The 27,059-nt window shown below is 39.9% G+C and overlaps 1 protein-coding gene across 1 annotated transcript in view; it reads left to right on the forward strand.

The window, feature by feature from the left end:
• The window catches only part of LOC148888820 (unconventional myosin-Ic-like), a 33,961-nt gene that overhangs the window by 2,985 nt on the left and 3,917 nt on the right, over window positions 1–27,059 (forward strand). The window contains exons 3-28 of the mRNA XM_089014446.1: window positions 9,718–9,873; window positions 10,087–10,202; window positions 10,798–10,996; window positions 11,356–11,436; window positions 12,030–12,209; window positions 12,283–12,381; window positions 12,910–13,020; window positions 13,208–13,279; window positions 13,373–13,492; window positions 14,121–14,194; window positions 14,941–15,046; window positions 15,967–16,047; window positions 16,190–16,281; window positions 17,578–17,672; window positions 18,491–18,537; window positions 18,605–18,685; window positions 19,785–19,890; window positions 20,744–20,861; window positions 21,643–21,756; window positions 21,851–21,927; window positions 22,428–22,496; window positions 24,275–24,359; window positions 24,615–24,774; window positions 25,684–25,767; window positions 25,851–25,944; window positions 26,722–26,777. Coding sequence (XP_088870572.1) covers window positions 9,718–9,873; window positions 10,087–10,202; window positions 10,798–10,996; window positions 11,356–11,436; window positions 12,030–12,209; window positions 12,283–12,381; window positions 12,910–13,020; window positions 13,208–13,279; window positions 13,373–13,492; window positions 14,121–14,194; window positions 14,941–15,046; window positions 15,967–16,047; window positions 16,190–16,281; window positions 17,578–17,672; window positions 18,491–18,537; window positions 18,605–18,685; window positions 19,785–19,890; window positions 20,744–20,861; window positions 21,643–21,756; window positions 21,851–21,927; window positions 22,428–22,496; window positions 24,275–24,359; window positions 24,615–24,774; window positions 25,684–25,767; window positions 25,851–25,944; window positions 26,722–26,777 — 2,673 coding nt within the window. The remainder of the gene's footprint in view (window positions 1–9,717; window positions 9,874–10,086; window positions 10,203–10,797; window positions 10,997–11,355; window positions 11,437–12,029; window positions 12,210–12,282; window positions 12,382–12,909; window positions 13,021–13,207; window positions 13,280–13,372; window positions 13,493–14,120; window positions 14,195–14,940; window positions 15,047–15,966; window positions 16,048–16,189; window positions 16,282–17,577; window positions 17,673–18,490; window positions 18,538–18,604; window positions 18,686–19,784; window positions 19,891–20,743; window positions 20,862–21,642; window positions 21,757–21,850; window positions 21,928–22,427; window positions 22,497–24,274; window positions 24,360–24,614; window positions 24,775–25,683; window positions 25,768–25,850; window positions 25,945–26,721; window positions 26,778–27,059) is intronic.

A 27,059-nucleotide genomic window follows, 5' to 3' on the forward strand; every position in this document is an offset into this window, starting at 1 on the left:
CGTCGGTGTTACAGCATTTGAACTCCGTACAAAGTTCGTGATCAGCGCATTCAAAGTCGAATTACGCATTTGTATATAAATCTAAAGAAATGGAACCGTTTTAATTCGGCATGAACCCATGACAAGAAAAGTATACACTGGTACGTCTGCGTAAACTCTCAGTCGTACAGGAGTGGTCCATCGACGAAAAGGTTTCTTCAGCCGTCAACTGTACTTCTTAGGTGTAAAAGTATACAGCGATACCTTGGCTTACGAACTTAATTGGTTCCCAGACAGAGTGTGTAAGGCCAAAAGTGTGTATCCCAAAAATTCATTTCCCATAGGAAACCATTCAAATGAGAATAATCTGTTCCCAGGTGCCCGTAAAAGATAATTTTTCTACTTTCTAAGCCTTAAAACACAAAATATACCTTATTTTATGTATAATAAATTTGCTATGGTATTATACTTAAAGAAATGAACTATACTGTATAATAAAGTCGAATTACGCACTTGTATATGTTTTTTTTAATAATATAATAATAATAATAATAATAAATGTCATTTAGAAGCACCTTTCAAAACTCTCAAGGTCACTTTACAATCACAGGATAATGTCCTTATGAAGGCTATAAGAACTCACTGCGTACCTTTTTGTTAACCTTTAACTGAGTCCTTTCAGGGGCCTTTGATAGTGGGAAAACTTTGAACAGGTGTGTCCTTGAATTTGGCAGGAGAGAAGCTAAGAAGATCAAGCAGTGTTACATTATACGACCAATCAAATTGAAAGAAATATGTCTGTTTAAAGTACAACCGACACCTCCAGACAAGTTGTGTCCATAATTTGTCAAATCGCTTCAAATGACTTCTACTCAGCGTATTTTAATAAGATTCCAGCGCATATAGCTAGATTTTACGTTCGAAGACTCGCGCTGAATTTATTCAGGAAGTCTTGTTTTCGAGTTGGTGACCAATCCTGACGTGACGTCACGGAGGGAACGCCCCTGACCGAGAAAGCGACACACAATGCATTTTGGGTACTTTGTTTGCTCTGAAAACATCGTGTTGATGGCGAGATTAGAAGGAAAACACATAAATAATGCGATGGTGAATCATTGTGTGTTGCACCAAAACTTCTCTGAATCTGAAGCCGTTGTTTTGATTCTTGAGCAAGGCAAGACGTCCTGGCGTGACGTCACGAACAAGGGGGCGGGACCTTCTGAACTTCGGGCTTCAATTTGAAGTAGTTTTTGGGGACTTGAAGTCATTTTTATTAGTGTTTTGCATTTGACTAAACATATCAGCCTGCAATTTGTGGGTATTTTAGATGCTATAAAACGTTTTTCTGATGTCAGTTACGAAACGAAAAAATGGTGTCGGTTGTCCTTTAAAATTGAAATGAACGGGAGTACATTTGATGAATAAAATTTAGGACTATTTAAACATTCAACGCAGCGTTACAAACCTTAGACTCTCTTCTTTCATCAGAAAAAAGAGTATCTATTTGCTAGCTATTAGTCATCTGTTAGCTAGCTAGCTAATTTGATCTATTTGAGTTATTCCTGGTTGAATGGGGTCACTGTTGGTGTCTATCTAGCTTGCGCTCGATAAAGCACTGTTCAGACCTCTGGCACAAGGGGGCAGCATCTGCCTTTTTTTTTTTTAACCTCCACCCCCATTTCAAGTTGAGATAACTCCAGACCCATATAACTTAGGAATTTACTATTTTTTTTCAGATGAAAGAAAAGATTCTCAGATTTTTTTTTTACGCTGCGTTGAATGTTTATGTAGTCATAAAACTCAATATTCTGCAGATCCTGCAATTGGGAGTGAAAATGACAATAACCCTGGCATTGGAGTGGACACATTTTTTTGCACATCGCTTGGCAGTAAAATAGTTCATGGATTCTATTTGTGTTGCCCTTTAAAAAACGTTTGCTGTTTCTATTTTTGGGGCGTCTGGATGGATGATTGAATGTCGTACTTTTCAAGAATAGCGAAGAAACAACATGTAAGGAGACGGACAGAGCAAAGGAACAAGACAGATGATGAAAAAATAAAGACGAGGGCAGAGAAATGGATTTGGTTGCACAGGAAGAAGAAGATTTGTTATCGAGTAGCAACATGTTCCATGTTTTTAGATCTCTCTCAACAAGTTGCTACCTGCCCATTGACTAGTTAAGCCTGATTTGTGTGTGTGTGTGTGTATAAAGTGACGCTCAAGGTCGCTTTATAGTCTCAGGATAAGTTTTTCTGCGGGTGAGCAGCGGCAGCCACACGCGCCAGAGTTACAACATTGTAACATATATATATATATATATATATATATATATATATATATATATATATATATATATATATATATATATATATATATATATATACAGTGATATCTTGGTTTATGAACTTAATTGGTTCCCAGATAGAGTGTGTAAGGTGAAAAATGTGTATCCCAAAAATTAATTTCCCATAGGAAACCATTAAAATGAGAATAATCCGTTCCCAGGTCCTCAGAAAACATAATTATCTATTTTCTAAGCCTTAAAACTACACAAAATAGACCTACTGTATAATAAAGTGTTTTTATTGACCTTTGTGATGGTCGTTGATGGCTTGATGGAATGGAGTGGCCGCTTTCATCAGCATGAAACACTTGACGAGGAACGTAGCCTTCTTCTTTCACCATCTTGAGGAATGATCCCTTGTAGGTGCTTTCTCTGCCATAATTTTAACTAGTTCCTCATCAATTCTGCCATTTTGGGCTAGTTCGCGAACGTCACATCACTCATTGAGGCAGCTCCGTGTATGAAAATAGTTCGTATGCCAAGATAAAATGTTCATAAATGTAACGTTCGCAAACCGAAAAGTTCGTAAGCCAAGGGGTTCGTAAACCGAGGTCTCACTGTCTCTACAAATATCACATCGTATGGAGGACATTTAGCTGTGAAAGAGATAATGTCTGACAATGAAGGTGGGGGAGACAGTGAGCGAGGAATGCTGACAGCTGGAGATGCTCATGGACTGAAAGTGAGCGTCTGGCTAACATCCACATTTAGCTTAGCTTGAGTGTGTTTGGTTTGTTGGAAGTATCCGCAGAGTTGGATGTCAAAATAGTTGATGGGTGCACTTTAGACGCCGACGCAGTTTTTGCCGCAGTCTCGTCTTGCTGGCTTCTCGCATATCTCACGTTTGACAGTTTTACGTAGGCGAGGGGGGACACCCCCAACTCCTCCCCCATGGGTCCTCCCCACATTTTTGGACTTTATTAATCCAATGCAAGGAAGGTGATTGTTATACCAACAAACATTTCCAGGGGATAATGCCTTTTTACGCAATCAAATCATCATCTAGCATTAGCTACATGCTAATGAAAAAACAAACAAACTTGGGCCTTCTGCTTATGTAATAATTTATAATAATACATTTCATTTATAAGCGCCTTTCAAAACTCTCAAGGTCACTTTACAGTCACAGGAAATTTTTTTTTTTTTGTCGGTGAGCAGCGGCAGCCACGCCCGCCAGTGTTCACTCAACCCAGAAGTAACTCAAATAGTTGGAAAGTTAGCTAGCTAGCTATTAGATAAATCATAGATAGTTAGCTAGATAGTTGAATAACTCAAATAGGTAGAAAGTTAGCTAGCTAGCTAGCTAATAGATAACTAATAGTCAGCCAGATAGTGAATAGATAACTCATAGATAGTTAGCTAGATAGTTGACTAACTCAAATAGGTAGAAAGTTAGCTAGGTAGCTAGCTAATAGCTAATAGATAACTCATAGATAGTTCGCTAGATAGTTGAATAACGCAAATAGGTAGAAAGTTAGCTAGCTAGCTAACAGATAACTAATAGATAGTCAGCCAGATAGCGAATAGATAGATCCAAATTGAACCTCACCCCACCATGATGATTTAGTGAAGGGTTTTGCTGTTTGATGAAAATAGCTTCCCCTTTCAAAGCATCTATTTTCTTTGACTAAAATTTCAACCTCATTGTGGTCAAATGAGCCAGCTTTTTGGGTGCATTTCTATGTGTGCACTTTGTGAAGCATTCCCAAATGTGACCTTCTTCACCGTATGGTCGGTAGCAAACGGAAAGTCAATGTTGACATTTTTCAAGATGACTGGGAACAAACTTTTGTGTGAGAGCACAGAAAATCCCCACTTGCCATTTTCCCACAGTCAAGGGCACATGTGGGATTTGAGGGTTTTTTTTTCCCCATTTTTGCTTCTAGAGTAGGTTGAGGGTTCCAAATTCGTGAGGCAGAAGGGCCTTGTTGCACAAGAAGCCATGATGTCATGTCCGTCTGGGACCCAACGGCGTAGCCACTTCCTGCGTGACCAAATACCAAAGGTCTTGTTCGTCTTCGTGATTCCACTCTGGTCTAATTTGAAAAGATTGCGTCCAGTTAAAGGACAACCGACACCATTTGTTTCTTTCCTAACTGACATCAGAAAAAAAAAAAAACGTTTGATAGCATCTAAAATAGCCAAAACACGCAGGATGATATTTTTAGTCAAATGAAAAACACCAATAAAAATGAGTTAAGTGTCCCAAAACTACTTCAAAATGAGCTTGGAACGAGGGGAGATTCAGAAAGTCCCGCCCCCTTGTTCGTGACGTTATTCTTATTATTATATTATTATTAATATTATTATATTATATCTTATTATTATTATAAATTACAAATGTAATAAAAAATGTAAAATAAAATTTAAAGTAAAATTTAAAATGAAATGTAAAAGGACATCTAAAATTAAATTAAACATTAAATCACAATATGAAATACACATTAAATTACAAATTAAATGGAAACTATAATTACAAATGTAATTGTCAGTATTTGATGACATTGATATGACAAATTACACTACACATTAAATTAAGTCAGTTAGGAAACAAAAAAAAAACGGTGTCGCTTGTCCTTTAAAGGACAACCGACACCTCCGGACAAGTTTTGTCCATAATTTGTAAAATGGCTTCAAATGACTTCTACTGAGCGTATTTTACAAAGATTCCACTGCATTTTTAAGCTATATTTGACCTTTTAAGACTCGCGCTGAATATTCTGGAAGTCTTGTTTTTGAGTTGGTGACGATACCTGACGTGACGTCACTACAGGAACGCCCCTGACCGAAAAAAGACACATTGTAGCAGTCCTTCCATCACGTCAATGTATTTTGCTGTACTTGTTTGGTCTGAAAATGTTGGGTTATTTTTTATCGACCTCGTGTTGCCACCAAAAAGCCGCCAGAAGAGGGCGACCAAGCTCCACGGAAGGAATTTATCAGCCTGTGGAAACGGAGGTGGCCACAGGAGGTCGCCATTTTGTGCTTCTTTTTTTGGGTGAGACAGTTCCCCCCAATGTTGCCTCAAAATGGCACGAAATAAATTCTTTAATGGATTGCAAACATGTATACTTTCCTCTTCGGAACTATTTGAATCATATTCATAACTGGACGTGTAACAAGAAAGCATCTTCTTCGAATCTGAAGCCATTGTTTTGATTCTCCAGCAAGGCAAGACGTGTTGGCGTGACATCACGAACAAGGGGGCGGGACCTTCTGAAACTGGCCACTTCCGGTTTCATTTGTGGCAGTTTTGGGACACTTGAAGTCATTTTTATTGGTGTTTTGCATTGGACTAGAAATATCATACTGCGTGTTTTGGCTATTTTAGATGCTGTAAAACGTTTTTCTGATGTCAGTTAAGAAACAAAAAAGTGACGTCGATTGTCCTTTAAGGGCCAGATGGGAAAACGTTCCATCTTGCCGTATGATGGCCAAGTTGAGAGAGAGAGAGAGAGAGAGAGAGAGAGAGAGCTGAGGTTGACTCGGGTGGGGGAACGATTGCGCAAACTGAGGGCAAAAGGGAGTGGAATGGCGTTAGGTGTCACCCAACACAGGGACGATTTCCTTTGGGAAGAGGAGGGAGGGAAAGGAAAATGGCCGAATAAGCAAGACGGAGTCTATCTGAAGCAGTAAGGGGAGAAGCCATGGCAGCTGTTTCTCACCACGAAGGGGAGCACTTCTAAAAACAAACGTGGCGTGGAAGAGCGGCCGTGACGCCTTGCTGAAACTTCCAGCTGCACGGCAGATAACGCACAGCGTTAAGTTCACAGCGTTCCCTCTCGAGCAGGAACAATCAAGTACAGACCTTTGGTAAGCTTTGTGTGCTGGAGGTGATCCAGGCTTTGCGTTCTTTTCCATTTTTTGTGACGTGGATATCCGTGTGTGAAATTGGCTCGTACAGACACTCCCCAACTTATGAACGAGATATATTCCGAATGGTCGTAAGGTGAATTTGTTTGTAAGTTGCTTCAAATTGCTATATTTTGTCTGGAATGTATGTTTAAAGGACAACCGACACCATTTTTTTTCTTTCCTAACTGACATCAGAAGAACGTTTTAGAGCATCTAAAATAGCCAAAAGACGCAGGCTGATATTTTTACTCAAATGCAAAACACACAATAAAAATGACTTCAAGTGTCCCAAAACGACTTCCAAATGAAACCGGAAATGGCGAGTTTCAGAAGGTCCCGCCCCCTTGTTCGTGACGTCACGCCAGGACGTCTTGCCTTGCTCTAGAATCTAAAAAATGGCTTCAGATTCAGAGAAGAAGCTTTCTTGTTACTCATCCAAGTTTGAAAATACACCATTGATTGGGGGTGCGCCTTATACATCGGAAAATACGGTAAAAAAAACAAATGGCAAGTTTGTTGTGATTCACTGTGAATAACTGTTTTTCGAGCTAGCTATATAGCTCGAAAGCACGGCGTGACATTGAACCAAGCCATTTTAGCCGTTAGCGGGGCGCTATGATTCATAATTAATTATATTTATTTATAGGAAAAGACAACATTGATATTTGTTTTATTTATCCAGCTATTTAGCTGGCTATCTTGCTAGCTAGCTATTTGCTACTGTATCTATCTCCCTGTACAGCTATCTAGCTACCTATCTATTAGCTATATATAGTGTGAAGGTCAAACCATAATAATAATAATCATAATAATCAGAATACATTTCATTGATAAGCCCCTTTCAAAAACTCTCAAGGTCACTTTGCAGTCAAAGGATACGTTTCTCTGTGGGTGAGCAGCGACAGCCACACGCGCCAGCTTTCACTCAACCCGGAAGTAACTCAAATGCATAGAAAGCTAGCTCGCTAGCCAATAGATAGCTAATAGCTAGGCAGCTAGATAGCTAGCCAGCCAGCCAGATAGCTATATAGCTAATAGATAGCTAGATAGATAGCTGTACAGGGAGATAGATACAGTAGCAAATAGCTAGCTAGCAAGATAGCCAGCTAAATAGCTGGATAGCTAATAAATAAATCAAATATCCACGTTGTCTTTTCCTATAAATAAACATGATTAATTATGAATCATAGCGCCCCGCTAACGGCTAAAATGGTTTGGTTCAATGTCACGCCGTGCTTTGATAACCGTGTCAGTTGTGTGTAAACAACAGAGGCAAACGTAGCCGCATACTCACTTTTTGCCCCGAGGTGGGAATACAAACTTGTTTTCACTGCTATAAAAAAAAACAAAGCTCCTCTGCAAAGTCAGCAAAAAAACAAAAAAACAGCAAGCACATTGTAAGACACACCCGCACATTTCCCGCAAACGCTCGAGTTGGTCATACAAATCACCTTTGGTGTGGAGTTCGGTTCCCGCTTTGTTGACATCATCTTGCTCACTTGAGATAGCAAACGAGCTGGCTGGCTAGCTGGCTACCTAGCCAACTAGCTATTTACTATCTATTAGCTATCTGGCTGGATAGCTAGCTAAATTTCTCCCTATTTGAGTTATTCAATTATCTAGCTGACTATGAGTTATCTATTAGCTATCTTAGCTAGCTATTAGCTAGCTAGCTAACTTTCTACCTATTTGAGTTATTCAACTATCTAACTAATTATCTGAGTTATCTATTAGCTATCTAGCTGGCTATCTATTAGTTATCTATTAGCTAGCTGTCTCTCTTTCTCTCTGTCTCACTGTGTCTCTCTCTCTCTCTCTTTCTCTCTTTCCATCTTTCTCACGCACACAGCTGCAGAAAGGTTGAAAAACAAAAGGTCGTCAGAGCGCAAAGGGATCCCACGGAGAGACAAACAAGCAGTTAGTCCACCTCTGAGCCTCGAACATGACTTGCACTCATGCAAGACTGAAGATGACATCAGACCAAGTGCTGTGAAACCAGTTTGGAGCTAGCTATTAGCTATTTTTTAGCTTTCTATTTATTTGAGTGTTTCCATGGTTGAGTGAACGCTGGTGTGTGCGGCTGCCGCCGCTCACCCGCAGATAAAAAAGTCTGACTGTAGAATGACCTTGAGAGGTTTGAAAGGCGCTTAGAAATCAAATTTATTATTATTATTATTATTATTATTATTTATTATTATTACTTTTTTGTACTTTTGCTTTTACTTTTACTTTTACTTTTACTTTTATTTATTTTTATTTATTTATTGTTTAATTTTAATTTTAATTTAATTATTGAGCTATTTTTCTTCTTCATCTTCTTCATCTTCATCTTCTTATTATTATTATAGCGAACATGTCCTTTGTTTTCATATTTGTCATTTAATATTATCAAAAAATAATTCAATGGGATTTCAAACCTATGAAACATCTAAAAAATATGACAAATCAAGCAGCTTCTGAAGATACATTTATGTATACGTTCTTTTATTCATCTTCTAAAGCAGGGGTGTCAAACTCCGGTCCTCGAGGGCGCGATCCTACATGTTTTCCAAGTCTCCCTGTTGCAACGCACCTGAGGCTGTTACAACAGGTGTGTTGCAACAGGGAGACTTGGAAAACATGTAGGATCGCGGCCCTCGAGGGCCGGAGTTTGAGTCCCAACCTAAACGCTTCTAATTAAAAAGGTCCCTCCTCTGGTAACCATTTCCTTTTTTTTTTTAATCTGCCGCTTCCTTCGGGACGCCGTCTGCTTAGCACAAACAACACCTGGCGTCCCTCTAATGTGCGCCCACACGTCTTGTTCACTTTGGCGGCGCTAGCTACAAGCTAAAGATGGATCTGAATCGCTTTAGTCAAATTATGAGTCAAACACAAGCTTCCATTTTAAAATATGGCCTCTCGGAAAGACGTCCTGATCATCTTCAACATGTGAGTTCTTTCTCTCTACATTGATTTGGACTCCATTTTTAGTTCTTAACTAAAAATGCTGCAAGTGGGTTGGCTAGTTATCTATTTGCTATATATTAGCTATCGAACTAGCTAGCTAGCTATTAGTTATCTATTAGCTAGCTAGCTAACTTTCTATCTATTTGAGTTATTCCGGGTTGAGTGAACGCTGGCGTGTGTGGCTGCTGCTGCTCAGAAAAAAAACTGATCCTGTGACTGTAAAGTGACCTTGGGAGTTTTGAAAGGCGCTTAGAAATCATTATTATAAATACTAATTATTGTTATTATTATTATTATTTTTGGTATTATTATTATCCCTCCTCTCGTGGAATTTCCGTACCATAAGTGATGATTGGCTAGCCAGCAACGGTGACCCCATTCAACCAGGAATAAATCAAATAGATCAAGTTAGCTAGCTAGCTAATAGCTAGCTAGCTAGTTAGACGGCTAAGAGATAGCAAATAGATAGTAGATAGCTAGCTAGTTAGACAGCTAAGAGATAGCAAATAAATAGCTAGCTATCTAGGTAGCCAGCAACGGTATCCTACTAGCTATTGGATAGTGTGCTAATCCGTTGTCCGTCCTCTACCAGGTGGTGGGAATCGACGGGGTGCGGGCTATGATGGAGTCGGCCCTGACGGCAAGAGACCGGGTGGGTGTGCAGGACTTTGTCCTGCTGGAGAACTTCACCAGCGAGGCGGCTTTCATCGAGAACCTTCGCAAACGCTTCAAAGAGAATCTCATCTACGTAAGTAGAAAGCACTGAAGGGGAGAACTGATCACTTCTTCAAAAAAGTTAGACTGTAAAGTGACCTTCAGAGTTTTGAAAGGCACTGATAAATGAAATTATTATTATATATATATATTTAATATTATTGTTTTTTTTATTTTTATTATTGATGAACCTCCTCAATCAAGTCCTGTATCGAAACAAAATGGTGACTGTGCATTTGTCTTTCAGACTTACATTGGCTCTGTGCTCGTGTCGGTGAACCCGTATAAAGACCTGGAGATTTACACCAAGAACCACATGGAGCGATACCGCGGGGTTAACTTCTATGAGGTCTCACCACACATGTAAGAATACAATACAAATACAAACCAATACAAACAATACAATACAATACATATTGATTGATATAGCGCTTGAACTGTACTGTCATATTTATCCAAGACTTATCAAAAAATAGTATTCCTCAATTCCTATTGTATTCCTCAATTTCGCGCCAATATCAATTCGATATTTTGATCTTACAGGCACTTTGTGGCTCAAGAAAATGTTATTGGTCCTGATTTTTAACTCAATCACTGCCAGATGTGTGTAAAAATATGTCCCCTCACAAAGGTAAATAAAACGACTTTATGATACAGTACAGTTTATTTCTTTAATTATAATACCATAGCACATTTGTTATACATAAAATGAGGTGTATTTTGTGTAGTTTTAAGGCTTAGAAAATTATAAAATTATGTTTTATGGGGACCTGGGAACGGAATATTCTCATTTTAATGGTTTCCTATGGGAAATTATTTTTTGGGATACACACTTTTTGCCTTACACACTCTGTTTGGGAACCAATTAAGTTCGTAAGCCAAGGTATGACTGTAGTTGCCGCCATTTTTTGTTAGATTTTTATTTTTCACGGACATTTCTCCCTTTTCGCTTGTCTAGCTACGCAGTGGCCGATAACTCGTACCGTTCTATGAGGACGGAGCGGAAAGATCAGTGCATTTTAATCTCTGGCGAAAGCGGCGCTGGGAAGACGGAAGCGTCCAAAAAGATCCTGCAGTATTACGCCGTCACCTGTCCAGCCAGCGAGCAGGTGCAGAGCGTCAAAGACCGCCTCCTGCAGTCCAACCCGGTGCTCGAGGTTTGTTTTTGCTTTAAAGGACAACCGACACCATTTTTTTTGTTTCCTAACTGACATCAGAAAAAACTTTTATAGCATCTAAAATAGCCAAAACACGCAGGATGCAGATTCTGAGAAGATCCTTTCTTGTTACTCATCCGGTTATGAATATGATTGAAATAGTTCTGAAGAGGAAAGCATACATGTTTGCCATCGATTAAAGAAGTCCTTCCGTATCAATTCGAGCCGTCTGGACTCCGATGTAGCGTACCAGAAAATGCACAAGATGGCGCCCAAGCGCCGTTGGAAATGGGCTGATTTCTCTGCTGGGAATTTGTGTCAACATACACCTTCTTGATGCATGTTATCACTTCCTGCAGGCCTTCGGCAACGCCAAGACGTTGCGAAATGACAATTCCAGTCGCTTTGGCAAATACATGGATATCCAGTTCGACTTCAAGGTGAGAAGGACGTCCTGGCTAGCTAGCTAGCTAGTAGATACAGTAATAATAATAATACATTTTATTTAGAAGCACCTTTCAAAACTCTCAAGGTCACTTTACAGTCACAGGATACAGTCGCTAATAGATAGCTACCTAGCCAGCTATATAGCTAAACGATAGCTAGCTAGATAGCTCAACGATAGCCAGCGAGCCAGCTAGACAGCTAATAGATAGCTACTAGATGGCAAATAGATAGTCTAGCAAGCTATTTTCTGTCTATTAGCAACCTAACTCGCTGGCTATCTAGCTTGCTAGCTATTTGCTATCTATTAGCTATCTAATTAACTCACTGGCTATCTAGCTAGCTAGCTATTTTCTGTCTATTAGCTACCTAACTAGCTGGCTATCTAGCTTGCTAGCTATTTGCTGTCTCTTAGTGATCTAACTAACTAGCTGGCTATCTAGCTAGCTAGCTATTTTTTGTGTATTAGCTATCTAACTGAGTGGCTGGCTAGCTAGCTATCTATCAAGCTAGCTATATATTAATAATAATATTATTAACCCTGACCCGCATGTGGCAATCGCGTCGCTGGCCTTTGTCTGGTCGCCAGGGTGCCCCGGTGGGAGGTCACATCATTAATTACCTGCTGGAGAAGTCGCGCGTGGTCCACCAGAACCACGGCGAGAGGAACTTTCACATTTTCTATCAGCTGATCGAAGGCGCTGAGGAAGATCTGCTTCGACGACTCGGATTGGAGAGGAATCCTCAGCACTACCACTATCTGGTCAAAGTAAGTCATCGGTGTCATTGTGTGTGTGTGTGTGTGTGTTTGTTTGTAATTGTGTTTGTGCGTTTGCTCTTAGGGTAACTGTCCGAAAGTGAGCTCCATCAATGACCGCAGCGATTGGAAGGTGGTGAGGAAGGCCTTGAGCGTCGTTGGCTTCAACCAGGACGAAGTGGAGGTCACCAACATGCATGCACGCACACTTCTTATTCTTATTATTCAGGCCTTTCAGAATCAGAATCAGAATAAAGGTATTCTGATTCTGATTTGTATGTATTTCTTCAACTATTGTAATTTGTAATGTCAAGTTGCTTTAGAAATCTACTCGACTGCTTTGGTTACTGAGTGTTCTCTCAAATATGTCACGCAGAAATTATATGACTTTTTATTATTATTGTTATTTTTTTTTTTTTGGTACGGCGTGCGAACTTGTACTCAGCGTGAAAGTTCCGATGACAGGTTGATGCTTCTGGGCTTGTTTCCAGACCCAAAAGTCACCCCTTAAAAACAAAAACGTTGAAGAAGATAAAGTATGTCTTCCACTGCGGGAAACATAAATCTGTTTACATTCCAATCTCGAGGGGCGGGGCGGTTGTACTTCCTTCTTTTCAGGCGGAGTACAATTCCACATGACATATCTTCAATTTATTTTATTTTGAAACTACCCAATTATAATATATATATATATATATAATGATCCGTGCAGGAGTTATTGAACATCATCGCCAGCGTTCTTCACTTGGGGAATGTTCAGTATGGCGGCGAGGACGGCATTGCCTGCATCGCTTCCGACACGCAAATCAAATACTTGGCCAGGGTAAGTCAAACGTTGCCGGAGGCCACTTTGTTGACACTCGGAGAAAGAGATCGAAATGCGTTTTATCTGAGCCAATATTTTCCAATGTATAAGGCGCACTTGATTTTCTTCCAGATACATTGAATAAAGACATTCAATGTGAGTGACTCGCTGTTGCACCTGCTCATGTTGTTCTTCATCTCTGCAGTTGTTAGGGGTCAACGGGGCCGTGCTGACGGAGGCACTCACGCACAAGAAGATTAGCGCCAAGGGAGAGGAGGTAGGATTAGATGCACACTCAGCGTAGACATTTCTAATGTCCTTTTTTTGTGTAAATACATATATATGCATATACCTTTTTTTCCCTCAACAGCTGATCAGCCCTCTCAACCTAGAACAAGCCTCCTCAGCTCGGGATGCTTTGTCCAAAGCAGTGTATGGACGCACTTTCACTTGGCTCGTCAATAAAATCAACACATCACTGGCTTACACGGTGAGCACAAAACACCCTGAAATTGCACTCGCGCTATTGTCGCTTGACTGAGCACTGCCGATTTATTTCATTTTTTTATTGTTATTTATTTTTTAATTTTTTTATATGACCACAGCGCCACCTTGTGGACATTATTTGAAAGCCAACACAAAAGCATTAGTATAAAAAAATATAGAATAATAATGTCATTTCTAAGCATACTGTATATACATTACATATATATGCACGTAAATATACGTGTATATATGTGTATATATGTGTATATTCGTATATACGTTTATATACGTATATGTCCATACACACACACACACACACACATATATATATATATATATATATATATATATATATATGTGTGTGTGTGTGTGTGTGTGTGTGTGTGTGTGTGTGTGTGTGTGTGTGTGTGTGTGTGTGTGTGTGTGTGTGTGTGTGTGTGTGTGTGTGTGTATGTGTATGTGTGTCTGGAGCTGTTTATTTTACATTCGGTTAGTATTTTTTTGGGGGGGGGGAGGGGAGGGATGTCTAACAGTCCCTGTCATGTTTTTTAACGTTTTGTTTCAAGCACTTGAAATTGTCTTGGATGCGAAATATGCTCTTGGAATCAACTTGCCCGTTGTGTTTTTCACAGGATGACTCTTATAAGCACTATTCTGTCATCGGGCTACTGGACATTTATGGCTTTGAAGTCTTCCAGCACAACAGGTAATAACAAAAAATAGCACCTGTCTCAAAAAGACAACGTTAATAGCCAATGATACGGAGCACAAGACTACTATTTGATACTAGTTGACACAAGTTCTCAGCAGACAAATCAGCCCAATGCAGCTTGGGCGCCATCTTGTGCATTTTCGGGGAGCTACATTTCTGTCCAGACGCCTCAAAATGAAACGGAAGGACTTCTTGAAACGATTGCAAACATGTATGCTTTCCTCTTCAGAACTATTTGAATCATATTCATAACTGGATGAGTAACAAGAAAGCATCTTCTCCCAATCTGAACTCTCTGAAGCTATTGTTTTGATTCTGGAGCAAGGCAGTTTGTGAAGGAGTATCCTGGTGTGACGTCACGAACAAGGGGGCGGGACCTTCTGAATCTCCCCAGTTTTGAGCTCATTTTGTGGCAGTTTTGGGACACTAAGTCATTTTTATAGGTGTTTTGCATTTGACTAAAAATATCTGTGTGTTTTGGGTATTTTAGATGCTATAAAACGTCTTTCTGATGTCAGCAAACAAAAAAATGGTGTCGGTTGTCCTTTAAATGATAACTTTTAACCTACTGTGAATGACGTTCATCACCACTGTAACCTATATACGTCACACTATATCAAATACCAGTTCTGGACATTAACAGACGTAGTTGAATGTGCATACTTTCACTGCTTAAAAAAAAATAATAATAATGAAATGACCTTTCACCCTTTGAGTTGATGGCGCTGTTGTGTTTGCAGCTTTGAGCAATTCTGCATCAACTACTGTAATGAAAAATTACAGCAGCTTTTCATCGAGCTTACCCTCAAGTCAGAGCAGGAGGAATACGAAGCCGAGGGCATCACGGTCAGTCCCATTTTACTCATAAAAGCGCACACACACACACACACACACACACACACACACATTTCGTCATTCAAATCGAGGAATGATCCCTTGTAGGCTTCGGCAGCTTTACTGTCCGAACTCACCATGACGAGTAACGCAGTGAATCCCGGTACGGCACTTAAAGTTCTCGAACCATCCGTTGCTAGCTTTAAAATCATCCATAAATCGGCACACTTCCAGGTTGCCGCATGACGATATCAGAGTGGATTTGCCGTGCTTTCTCGGATATAATTGCTTTATTCACGCTGTCGCCGGCTAGCTGCTTTTCGTTAATCCAAATTAACAGACGTTTTTCAACCTCTTCTATTGCCCGAGACCGTTGCTTTGACAGCACGGAAACACCTTTAATAGCTTCTTTGTTGCGAAGGATGGTAGCAATGGTGGACTTAGCATATTGCTACTGGGCCGTTAAGTCAGAAAAATGCACACCTCGTTTGTGTTTCTCAATGATCTCCTTCTTCTCCTCGACTGTAATTTTGTTTTGTGTCTTCTTCGGCTGAACACGAGCCTATGGTGGGGTCTTTTTCGGTCCCATAACAGCAAAAGTATCTGTGATAAATCCTTGAAGACGAACGACGTGTGCACTCAGAGAAAGGGGGTTTGGAAAGGTAGGCCGGCTGTGACGCAGTTCGGTCTTGTGGTTTGGTGTTCTTCCTCCGCGTGTATCCCGAGAAGTAGTGCGTATGCCAAGGTTACATTTTCATAAATATAACGTTCGTAAACCGAAAAGTTAGTAAGGCAAGGTGTTCGTAAACTGAGGTCCCACTGTAATTGTCACCTGACCTGGCATAAGTTGCTTTCTCTGCCTGCATTTACGTTGGATGAACGACATTTATTTTTTACAATAATCTCTCAACAATGTATTTTCTTGTTTTTAGTGGGAACCGGTGCAGTACTTTAACAACAAAATCATCTGTGACCTGGTGGAGGAGAAATTTAAAGGCATCATATCCATTCTGGTGAGGAATTCACAGCTGCTTCATGACCTCTTTCAAGGTTATGTTTTGTTTTTGATCAAGATTCAAGGGTAATTATTTCCCTTTCACTTTTATGGGATTGCTTTTTGATCCCTTTTTTTTTGCTTTCCCGATCCCACTCCAGGATGAAGAATGTCTAAGACCGGGAGATGCGAGCGACTTCACCTTCCTAGAGAAGCTGGAGAACACCGTGGGAGGTCATCCACATTTTGTCACGTCAGTTCTACTCCTACAATCTGGACTCTCCGCGCTTTTTCCATATTTACGCTTCACTACAGTCACATGCCCCAGCGTTCACTCAACCCGGAAGTAACTCAAATAGATAGAATGCTAGCTCACTAGCTGATAGATACAGTCGCTAATAGATGCTCACCTTGCATTTATTTCGGTGCCTTCCAAAGTCGTCGTCGAGAGTAGTTCGGGCTTTTCCGCGATCCGCCGGAAACTGCTGAAAGTTTGAGCGTCATTTAGCTTATTCTATTAAAAATTTTGAATGTATTTCGACTTAGGACCATTTCGACTTACCATCATTTCGACTTACGACCTGGGGTCGAAACGGAGTTCGGTCGTAAGTCGGATGTTACCTGTACTCTCAATAAATAGCTTGCAGAGGGCTGCAGAAGTTGGCCGTCGGTCATGATTGGCTTCGTCCCCTGCCGGCAGTTAAACGACAACCGACACCTCTGGACAAGTTGTGTCCATAATTTATAAAATCACTTCAAATCACTTCTACTGAGTGTATTTTACAAAGATTCCATTTTACCTTTTAAGACTGGCGCTGAATATTCAGGAAGTCTTGTTTTCGAGTTGATGACATCACGTCAGGAAGGCCCCTGACCGAGAAAGCGACACACAATGCATTTTGGGTACTTTGTTTGGTCTGAAAGCTTCGTGTTGATGGCGAAATTAGAACACATAAATAACGCGCTGGTGAATCGTTGTGTGTTGCACCAAAACTACTATTGGTTACTAGTTGACAGAAATTCCCAGCAGACAAATCAGCCCAGTTCCAACAGAGCTTGGGCGCCATCTTGTGCATTTTCTGGGACGCTACATTGGAGTCCTGACGGCTCGAATTGACATGGGAGGACTTCTTTAATCGATTGCAAACATTTATGCTCAGAACTATTTGAATCATATTCATCACTGGATGAGTCACAAGAAAGCATCTTCTCCCAATCTGAACTCTCTGAAGCCATTGTTTTGATTCTGGAGCAAGGCAGTTTGTGAAGAAGTAGCCTGGCGTGACGTCACCAACAAGGGGGCGGGACTTTCTGAAAATCCCCCATTTGCAGCTCATTTTTTTGCAGTTTTAGCACATTTTAAGTTCATTTTTATTGGTGTTTTGCGTTTGACTAAAAATACCAGCCTGCGTGTTTTGGGTATTTTAGATGCTATAATAACATTTTTCTAATGTCAGTTAGGAAACAAAAAAATGGTGTCGGTTGTTCTTTAAGGCATTTATTTTGTTGAATGTACGTTGATGGACCTATGTATGTATTTCCCTCGCAGGCATAAACTCGCTGATGGCAAGACGCGGAAGATAATGGGTCGTGATGAATTCCGACTGCTGCATTACGCCGGCGAAGTCAACTACAATGTTAATGGTACGTGCAAAGTTCACAAACATTTAAAGGACAACCAACACCATTTTCATAATAATAATAATAATAATAATAATAACAATAATAATAATAATAATAATAATAATAATAATAATAATAATAATAATAGTAATAGTAATATATTTATAAGCTCCTTTCAGAACTCTCAAGGACATTTTACAGTCACAAAGACAAGAGCAATAAAACCACAGCTGAAAATTATAAATATTAATCTACACTGAAAATGCGATTTAAATAGGTGAGCAGTGGCAGGCCGTGCATGTCACTCCTAGGCCTTCAGTAGTGCTACGTCTGAATCAATCCGCTGCTGCGAGTGTGGGTGTGATATTACTAGACGTCCACTAGAGGGTGTCGTTGGCCAGAAAATAACTTGTAATTTGGAGAAACTTAGTAAATACTGTCTAGCTAGCTAGCTATTTGCTCTCCATTTGCTATCTATTAGCTGGCTACCTTACTATGAACGTGTGGATTTATGATAACCTCATAAAATTGCAATATTATTTGCTATTTTTGCGAGCTTCAGAGCTGTCCATTTTTTTCTTGAAAAGTCCGTCTTGAAAATGGCTTGAACAGTAAATCTGCAACCAAATCCATTTTTTTCTCCTCCTTTAGCCATTGTGGGTTGACAAAACCACTATTAAATCAACACAAAAATATATTTGCTTATGCAGCTCACTACACATGAAGTGTGCTAGCTCTGGCCAGTATGCTCTTATCACCTAGCGGCTAGTGACACTATGATTGGCGAGTGACTAGCATATCATGTGACTAGTCAATCATAGTTTGAATTCTGTCTTTAGGTTTTCTGGACAAGAACAACGATTTGCTCTTCAGGAACTTGAAAGAGGTGAGACTATTTTAATTCACTGCTTTGCGTCTGATTTGGTGAATTCTAATTGCATTTGCGTTTGAAGGTGATGTGCATGTCGGAGAACAAGATCCTCAACCAGTGCTTCGACAGGGACGAGCTGAGTGACAAGAAACGTCCAGACACGGTGAGAAATCACATCCATGCTAATTTGTCAGAAATTTCCTATGAAGTTTCCCTCTACCAAAACAAAACAAACAAAAAAAAACATGAAAATGAAGGCCAAATAGCCAAATATTGTAGCTGGCTATTAGCTAGCAAGCTAGCTAGCTTTCGATTTATTTGAGTTACTTCCGGGTTGAGCTTGTTATCTAGCTAGCTATCTATTAGCTATCTATTAGCTAGCTAGCTTGTTATCTAGTTGGCTGGCTATTAGCTAGCTAACTAGTTTTCTATCTATTTGATAATAAATAATAATAATAATAATAATAATAATAATAATAATAATAACCTTTTCCAGCTACTCCAAAGTGATGGAAGGAAAAGGAAAGGAATAAGTGATAATAATAATAATAATAATAATAATAATAATAATAATAATAATAATAATAATAATAACAACAAATAATATGACAACACAAAAACACAGGAAGTCATTCATTCTTCAGCACTTTTTGTACCCTCTTTGTGACATGAAGCAGTTCTAGATGAAAGCAGTGGATCAGGGACATCATGGTGGAATGTACACGTCTACTACAAGAACTGTGCAAAAAATGTTTCATCAAGAACTGTACATAGTGCACGTATAAAAAAAGCATATTTAATATATGAAACTGTATCGAGTCAACATAAGGTGGCTGTACAAGCGTCAGGTTTGTTTTTATTTTGTTTTTTTAATTCACATGTGATTATTAAGAAGCCTGACAGCAGTCGGGAAGAACGAGTGGCGGTACCTCTCCTTCTTGCAGCGCCGGTGTCACGGTCTCTGGCTGAAATGCATTATTATTACAAAACTCATTGTCATACTTTTTCACACCAGCGCAAAACAAGCACAAAGGTTTCCCTCGGTATTGAGTGGGCAGTTTGCTGGCTCCCACTCACTGTGGAATGGCTTTACACCCACACAGCTTCTTGAACAGTGTTCCGTCACGGAAGCATCTCCCCTTGTCCGTCACCAATTGTCATCCCTCCTCCTCATCCAGCATCCATTTTCATCTCTGGTCACATTTCACACTGGATTGGATCTGCCGTCCTGATCCGTTGTTTGTTTTCCTTTGCCTTTCCAGGCAGCGACCCAGTTCAAGGCCAGTCTGGCCAAACTCATGGAGATCCTCATGTCCAAGGAACCGTCGTATGTTCGCTGCATCAAGCCCAATGACTCCAAGCAAGCAAGTAGGAAATGGGATCTTTTAGTTCATTTTTTGATTTTCATGGGACATTTTGGGGGTCAACAAGCTCATTTATCGTATCTTATTTTATCATGTCGTGTCGGACTGTGTCATATCGTGTCATATCTTGTTGTATCTTGGCGTGTCGTGGCGTGTCATGCCGTTTCTTGTCGTATCTTACCGTATCGTGACGTATCTTGTCGTATGTGGTTGTATTGTGGCTTATAGTGTGGTGTTGTGCTGTATCGTGCCTTGTCGTATTGTGGCTTATAGTGTAGTATCGTGTCATATCGTGTCATGTCGTATCGTGCCGTATCGTGGCTTAGAGTATCATATCGTGTCATGTTTTATCGTATTGTGTCGTATTGGGCCGTTTCGTGACGTATCATGGCTTATAGTGTCGTATTGTGGCTTATAGTGTAGTATTGTGCCATATCATGCCGTATCGTGTCGTGTCGTATCTTGTCATATCGTATTGTGTCGTATTTTTTAGTTTGTTTTTGACTTTTGTTTTTGGTTGTAGCTTTTTGGTTGTAGTTTTGTTGTTGTTGTTTTTGTTGCTGTAGTTGTTGTTGTTGTATTTTTATTTTTAATCCTTTTGATGGTCATTCCAAAGCACAACACTGTGTTGTTGACTATGTCACCGGCCGCGCAGTCAACTCCCCATATGGTCGTTAGTATACTGTGATATCTTTTGTTAGCCCTTTACACTTGTCCTTTTGTTACTCGACAGTTTCCCTTTGTTACTCCTCCTGCTGATTTTTGATTGTTCATTCTTTTCCGGCGGGTTTTGCATTTTTCTCAGGCTCTTGTGACCTAACTCAACCCCCCCCCCTCCCCCCTCTTCTTGTTCTCAGGTCGCTTTGACGATGTTTTGATCCGTCATCAGGTCAAATATCTGGGATTAATGGAAAATCTAAGGGTGAGGCGAGCCGGCTTTGCTTATAGACGACGCTATGAGGTCTTCCTGCAAAGGTGAATGTTGTTTTTTTCCCTTTTATAATAATAATAATAATAATAATAATAATAAGAAGAAGAAGAATCCATTTCATTTCTAAGCGCCTTTCAAAACTCTCAAGGTCACTTTACAGATAGCTAGCCAGCCAACCAGACCACTAATAGATAGCTAGTAGATAGCTATCTAGATAGCTAGCCAACCAGCCAGACCAATAATAGATAGCTAAAAGATAGCGAGCTAGATAGCTCGCCAGCCAGCTAGACCGCTAATAGATAGCTAATAGCTAATAATAATAATAATAATAATAATAATAATAATACATTTAATTTGTAAGCGCCTTTCAAAACTCTCAAGGTCACTTTACAGTCACAGGATCGGTTTTTCTGCGGGTGAGCAGCGGCAGCCACACGCGCCAGCATACACTCAACCCGGAAGCAACTCAAATAGATACAAAAGCTAGCTAGCTAATAGATAACCAGCTAGACAGTTAGCTAACTAGCTAATGCTAACTAGCTAACTAGAAAATGCAATTATAAATAGGTGGCTTTTGAGATGGGATTTGAAGGTGGGAAGAGAATCGATGTTACCAATGTTGCGAGGAAGTGAGTTCGGGGGCGGAGCAGCTGAAAGCTCTGTCCCCACATCATGCTGAGACGGGCAGGGGTCGGGGGAATTCACACATATTGACTTAGAAATCATCCTGTCTGTTAAATGAAAGCTTCTCTGTTGTGGTATCACTGGTATGTACATATACAGTATAACAATTTGACATTGCATAATTTGTGCTGTTGATTTTAGATACAAGTCCCTGTGCCCAGAGACTTGGCCAAACTGGAAGGGCAAACTCTCTGACGGAGTTGCCATGTTGGTCAAGCATTTGGGATACAAACCTGAAGACTACAAGCTGGGCAGGTCATTATTAAAGACGCAGCGTTTGCAGACGAGGAAAAACAAAATGCTCAGATTGGTCTCATTATGAATATGAATATACTTTGCCATGTTGCAGATCCAAAATTTTCATCCGTTTCCCCAAGACCTTATTTGCCACGGAAGAGGCTCTGGAGACCAGGAAACATAGTCTTGGTAAGCGCAATATTGATGGTCTTGAAAGATTTTTCTATACACTGCATATACATATAGAGATATATAGATAGATATATAGATATTTACAGTAGATATATAGACAGAAATATACATATAGAGAGATATATGCATATAGATATACTCTATATAAATATATACATATATTTCGGGATATAGATAGAGATGATATAGATATACTGTATATAAAAATATAGATAGATATAGATATATAGAAATATAGATATAGATGTATTGATAGAGATATAGATATACATTTAGATGTAGATATAGATATATATATTATATTTTTAATTGTTTTTTCATTCATTGAAGGCGCGCCTTATAGTCCGTTGCACCTTATATATGGGGAAAAAAAAAATGACAATAAACCATTGATTGGGGCTGTGCCTTAAACTCCACTGCACCTCATACACCCGAAAATACGGTACTCCATCTCAAAAGGAATCTGTCCTCTTTTTTTGCCATCTTCCTTCCCACAGCAATCATGTTGCAGGCAGGATGGAGGGGCTACAGCCAGAGGTCCAAGTACCAGAAACTTCGAACTTCAGGTAAGGAAGAGTCCATCGACACTTGGAATGTTGTTTTTTTCCCTTTATAATAATAATAATAATAATAATAATAATAATAAGAAGAAGAAGAATCCATTTCATTTCTAAGCGCCTTTCAAAACTCTCAAGGTCACTTTACAGATAGCTAGCCAGCCAACCAGACCACTAATAGATAGCTAATAGATAGCTAGCTAGATAGCTAGCCAACCAGCCAGACTAATAATAGATAGCTAAAAGATAGCGAGCTAGATAGCTCGCCAGCCAGCTAGACCGCTAATAGATAGCTAATAGCTAATAATAATAATAATAATAATAATAATACATTTAATTTGTAAGCGCCTTTCAAAACTCTCAAGGTCACTTTACAGTCACAGGATCGGTTTTTCTGCGGGTGAGCAGCGGCAGCCACACGCGCCAGCATACACTCAACCCGGAAGCAACTCAAATAGATACAAAAGCTAGCTAGCTAATAGATAACCAGCTAGACAGTTAGCTAACTAGCTAATGCTAACTAGCTAACTAGAAAATGCAATTATAAATAGGTGGCTTTTGAGATGGGATTTGAAGGTGGGAAGAGAATCGATGTTACCAATGTTGCGAGGAAGTGAGTTCGGGGGCGGAGCAGCTGAAAGCTCTGTCCCCACATCATGCTGAGACGGGCAGGGGTCGGGGGAATTCACACATATTGACTTAGAAATCATCCTGTCTGTTAAATGAAAGCTTCTCTGTTGTGGTATCACTGGTATGTACATATACAGTATAACAATTTGACATTGCATAATTTGTGCTGTTGATTTTAGATACAAGTCCCTGTGCCCAGAGACTTGGCCAAACTGGAAGGGCAAACTCTCTGACGGAGTTGCCATGTTGGTCAAGCATTTGGGATACAAACCTGAAGACTACAAGCTGGGCAGGTCATTATTAAAGACGCAGCGTTTGCAGACGAGGAAAAACAAAATGCTCAGATTGGTCTCATTATGAATATGAATATACTTTGCCATGTTGCAGATCCAAAATTTTCATCCGTTTCCCCAAGACCTTATTTGCCACGGAAGAGGCTCTGGAGACCAGGAAACATAGTCTTGGTAAGCGCAATATTGATGGTCTTGAAAGATTTTCCTATACACTGCATATACATATAGAGATATATAGATAGATATATAAATATTTACAGTAGATATATAGACATGTAGAGATAGAGATAGATAGAAATATACATATAGAGAGATATATGCATATACATATACTCTATATAAATATATACATATATTTCGGGATATAGATATAGAGATAGGGCTATAGATAGAGATGATATAGATATATAGATATACTGTATATAAAAATATAGATATATAGAAATATAGATGTAGATGTATTGATAGAGATATAGATATACATTTAGATGTAGATATATAGAGATATATATTATATTTTTAATTGTTTTTTCATTCATTGAAGGCGCGCCTTATAGTCCGTTGCACCTTATATATGGGGGAAAAAAATTGACAATAAACCACTGATTGGGGCTGTGCCTTAAACTCCACTGCACCTCATACACCAGAAAATACGGTACTCCATCTCAAAAGGAATCTGTCCTCTTTTTTTGCCATCTTCCTTCCCACAGCAATCATGTTGCAGGCAGGATGGAGGGGCTACAGCCAGAGGTCCAAGTACCAGAAACTTCGAACTTCAGGTAAGGAAGAGTCCATCGACACTTGATGGAATTTGCACATGAATTATTGATTGAACCCCTGTTCAAAAAAATGGCGTTTTATCAGCTATTGCCATCCAGGCGTGGTGGAGGGGTATCTTAGCCCGGCGCAGGGCCAAACGCAGACGGCAAGCTGCTGACACCATTCGCAGGTACACACACACACACACACACTAGAAAGTACTTCCTCAAGCCAAAGCAAATATTTGTACAGCGCCACCTTCACTTACTGTACAACCGACTTCCCCAACTTGCAGTTTTTCGACTTACGAGCTGTTATAGCTTAGTCCTTATTCGTTTCTGAAATGCCACTTTAAAATGTGAGTTTTGAGCTAGCGTTAGCCGTGCCGATGCTCAAATCAAATGGGAACCGTAACTGTATTGCCATTTTGTTTCATCCCACACAGATTCGTCAAAGGCTTCATTTACCACCACAAGGAACGCTGTCCGGAGAACGAGTACTTCCTGGATTACGTGCGCTACTCCTTCCTCATGAACTTGCGCAGGAACCTGCCAAAGAACGTTCTGGATAAAAGATGGCCAACGCCACCAGCAGCTCTTAAAGAGGTAGGAATTGCATCACAAACCTATATAGACTCTCAGAACCAGAAAGATTGTCTTTTACTGCCGGCAGGAAACGTAGTCATCCATGACATACGTCTGAATTCAAGCTATTTATTGAGAGTACATGCAAATTAAAGTGATACATTAGTAAAACATAGTTTTCTTGATTATAATATCACGCCTCTGGACGTTCTGAGCACCAACAGCTGGAAGCAATAAAACATCGTCTTTTCCATGAGCTGATAAATTTGTAACCTGGCTAATGAGCTCTTCCTGTGAAGGAGTTTCAAGTCCTAAATTGCTTCGGTGGTAAATCCCAAGTATCCCAAGTCCTAAATTCTGTGCCAGGCCAGATCTCCTAGATGAAGATGACAGTTTAACTTGCTGTGTCTGTTGACCTCAGATTGACCCCAGCTTCTCTGTGCTTCAATTGTGTATTAAGTCACAAGTGTTGACTAAGCATATAACAGCATGAAACTTTTAAATATGATAACTTCTTATTCTGTCTAATCTCTATCACTCTTCTTTCATAAACAAAAAAAAAAGAGTTAATTCCTCAGTTACATGGGTCTGGAGTTATCTGATCTTGAAATGGGGGTGGCTGTACAAAATACAATATAAGACGTACATATTGATTTAATAACAGCTGTGGCTGTAACACAGTGTTTACATGGACAAAAAGCAAATGCTGCCCCCTCGTGGAAGGGATTTAACATTGCCAGCGGTCTGACTAGCGCTTTATCAGCACCCAAGCAAGAAAAAAAAAAACCCAACAAATTCGGGAATGGCGCTGCACATCACACTTTTCAATTCCCGAATAAATATCGGGAATGGCAGCGAATGGGTTAAATGTTGCAAGTTTTTTTTTTTTTTTTTTTTTTTGACCTTTGACACCACTATGTGTCTTTTTAGGCTTCGGAACATTTGCGCAAACTCTGCATGCAGAACATGGTGTGGATCTACTGCAAGAAGATCAGCCCGGAATGGAAACACCAGGTGCTGCTTATTGAGTCAGCTGTCCACTCCGTGTTCGCCAATATTTCATCCACCCATTTATTTTTCCATTCCTGCATGGCTAGATGGAGCAGAAGCTAATCGCTAGTGACATCTTTAAGGACAAGAAAGACAACTACCCACAAAGCGTACCCAAGTTATTTGTCAGTACTCGATTGGGTAGGTGTCATGTAATTATTATTATTATTATTATCATCATCATTACATCTATTGTGTATTTTTGATAACGCCCCCCGGTGGCCAAAAGGTGAGAAAATGGATAGAAAAAAGTGAGATTTGGACTCGTTTCAACTTTGATAGTTCAAAGGCAGAGTGTAGACTGCAAGGTTAAAATATCCAATCAATCAAACTCCACAAATAACTCGCACAGGCACATATGTGCGTGCGCTCTCTGCACATATATTTTTGGCTATTTGAGTGGCTAGCTATTCGCTATCTAACTCGCTAGCTATTAGCTGTCTGGCTGACTGTTGGCCGGCTAGCTGTTGGCTATCTGGCTATCTATTAGCTATTTATTAGCTATCTATTAGCTAACTAGCTAGCTGTTAGCTATCTAGCTGGCTGGCATTAAAATGGCTAGCTGTTGGCTATCTGGCTATCTATTAGCTATTTATGAGCTATCCATTAGCTAGCTGGCTTGCTATTAGCTGTCTAGCTGGCTGGCTGTAAGGTGTCTAGCTGTTGGCTATCTGGCTATCTATTATCTATTTATTTGATATCCATCTAGCTTTCTACCTATTTGAGTTACTTCGGGGTTGAGTGAACCCTGGCACGTGTGGCTGCCGCCGCTCACCCACAGAAAAACTTATCCTGTGACTGTAAAGTGACCTTGAGAGTTTTTTGAAAGGCGCATAGAAATCAAATGTATTATTATTATTATTATTAAGTTTCAAATGTATTACGCGCGTCAAGTGCTGACTCGTCAATTCTGCTCAGATGGTGAGAACATAAACCCCAAGGTCCTGCAGAGTTTTGGAAATGAAAAGTTGAAGGTTAGTAGTCCAAGTCCAAGTCCAGTCACCTCGCGAGTGACTTCATTTTTTTTAAGGACAACCGACACCACCGGACAAGTTGCGTCCATAATTTGTAAAATGACTTCAAATGACTTCTACTGAGCGTATTTGACAAAGATTCCAGCGCATATTAAAGCTATATTTTACCTTTCAAGACTCACGCTGAATATTCAGGAGGTCTTGTTTTCGAGTTGGTGACGATTCCTGACGTGATGTCACATCCGGAACGCCCCTGACCGAGAATGCCACACACAATGCATT

Source organism: Hippocampus bargibanti, linkage group LG14 (genome assembly GCF_051943395.1).
Source record: "Hippocampus bargibanti isolate YZ-2025 linkage group LG14, ASM5194339v1, whole genome shotgun sequence".
Classification (NCBI taxonomy): domain Eukaryota; kingdom Metazoa; phylum Chordata; class Actinopteri; order Syngnathiformes; family Syngnathidae; genus Hippocampus; species Hippocampus bargibanti.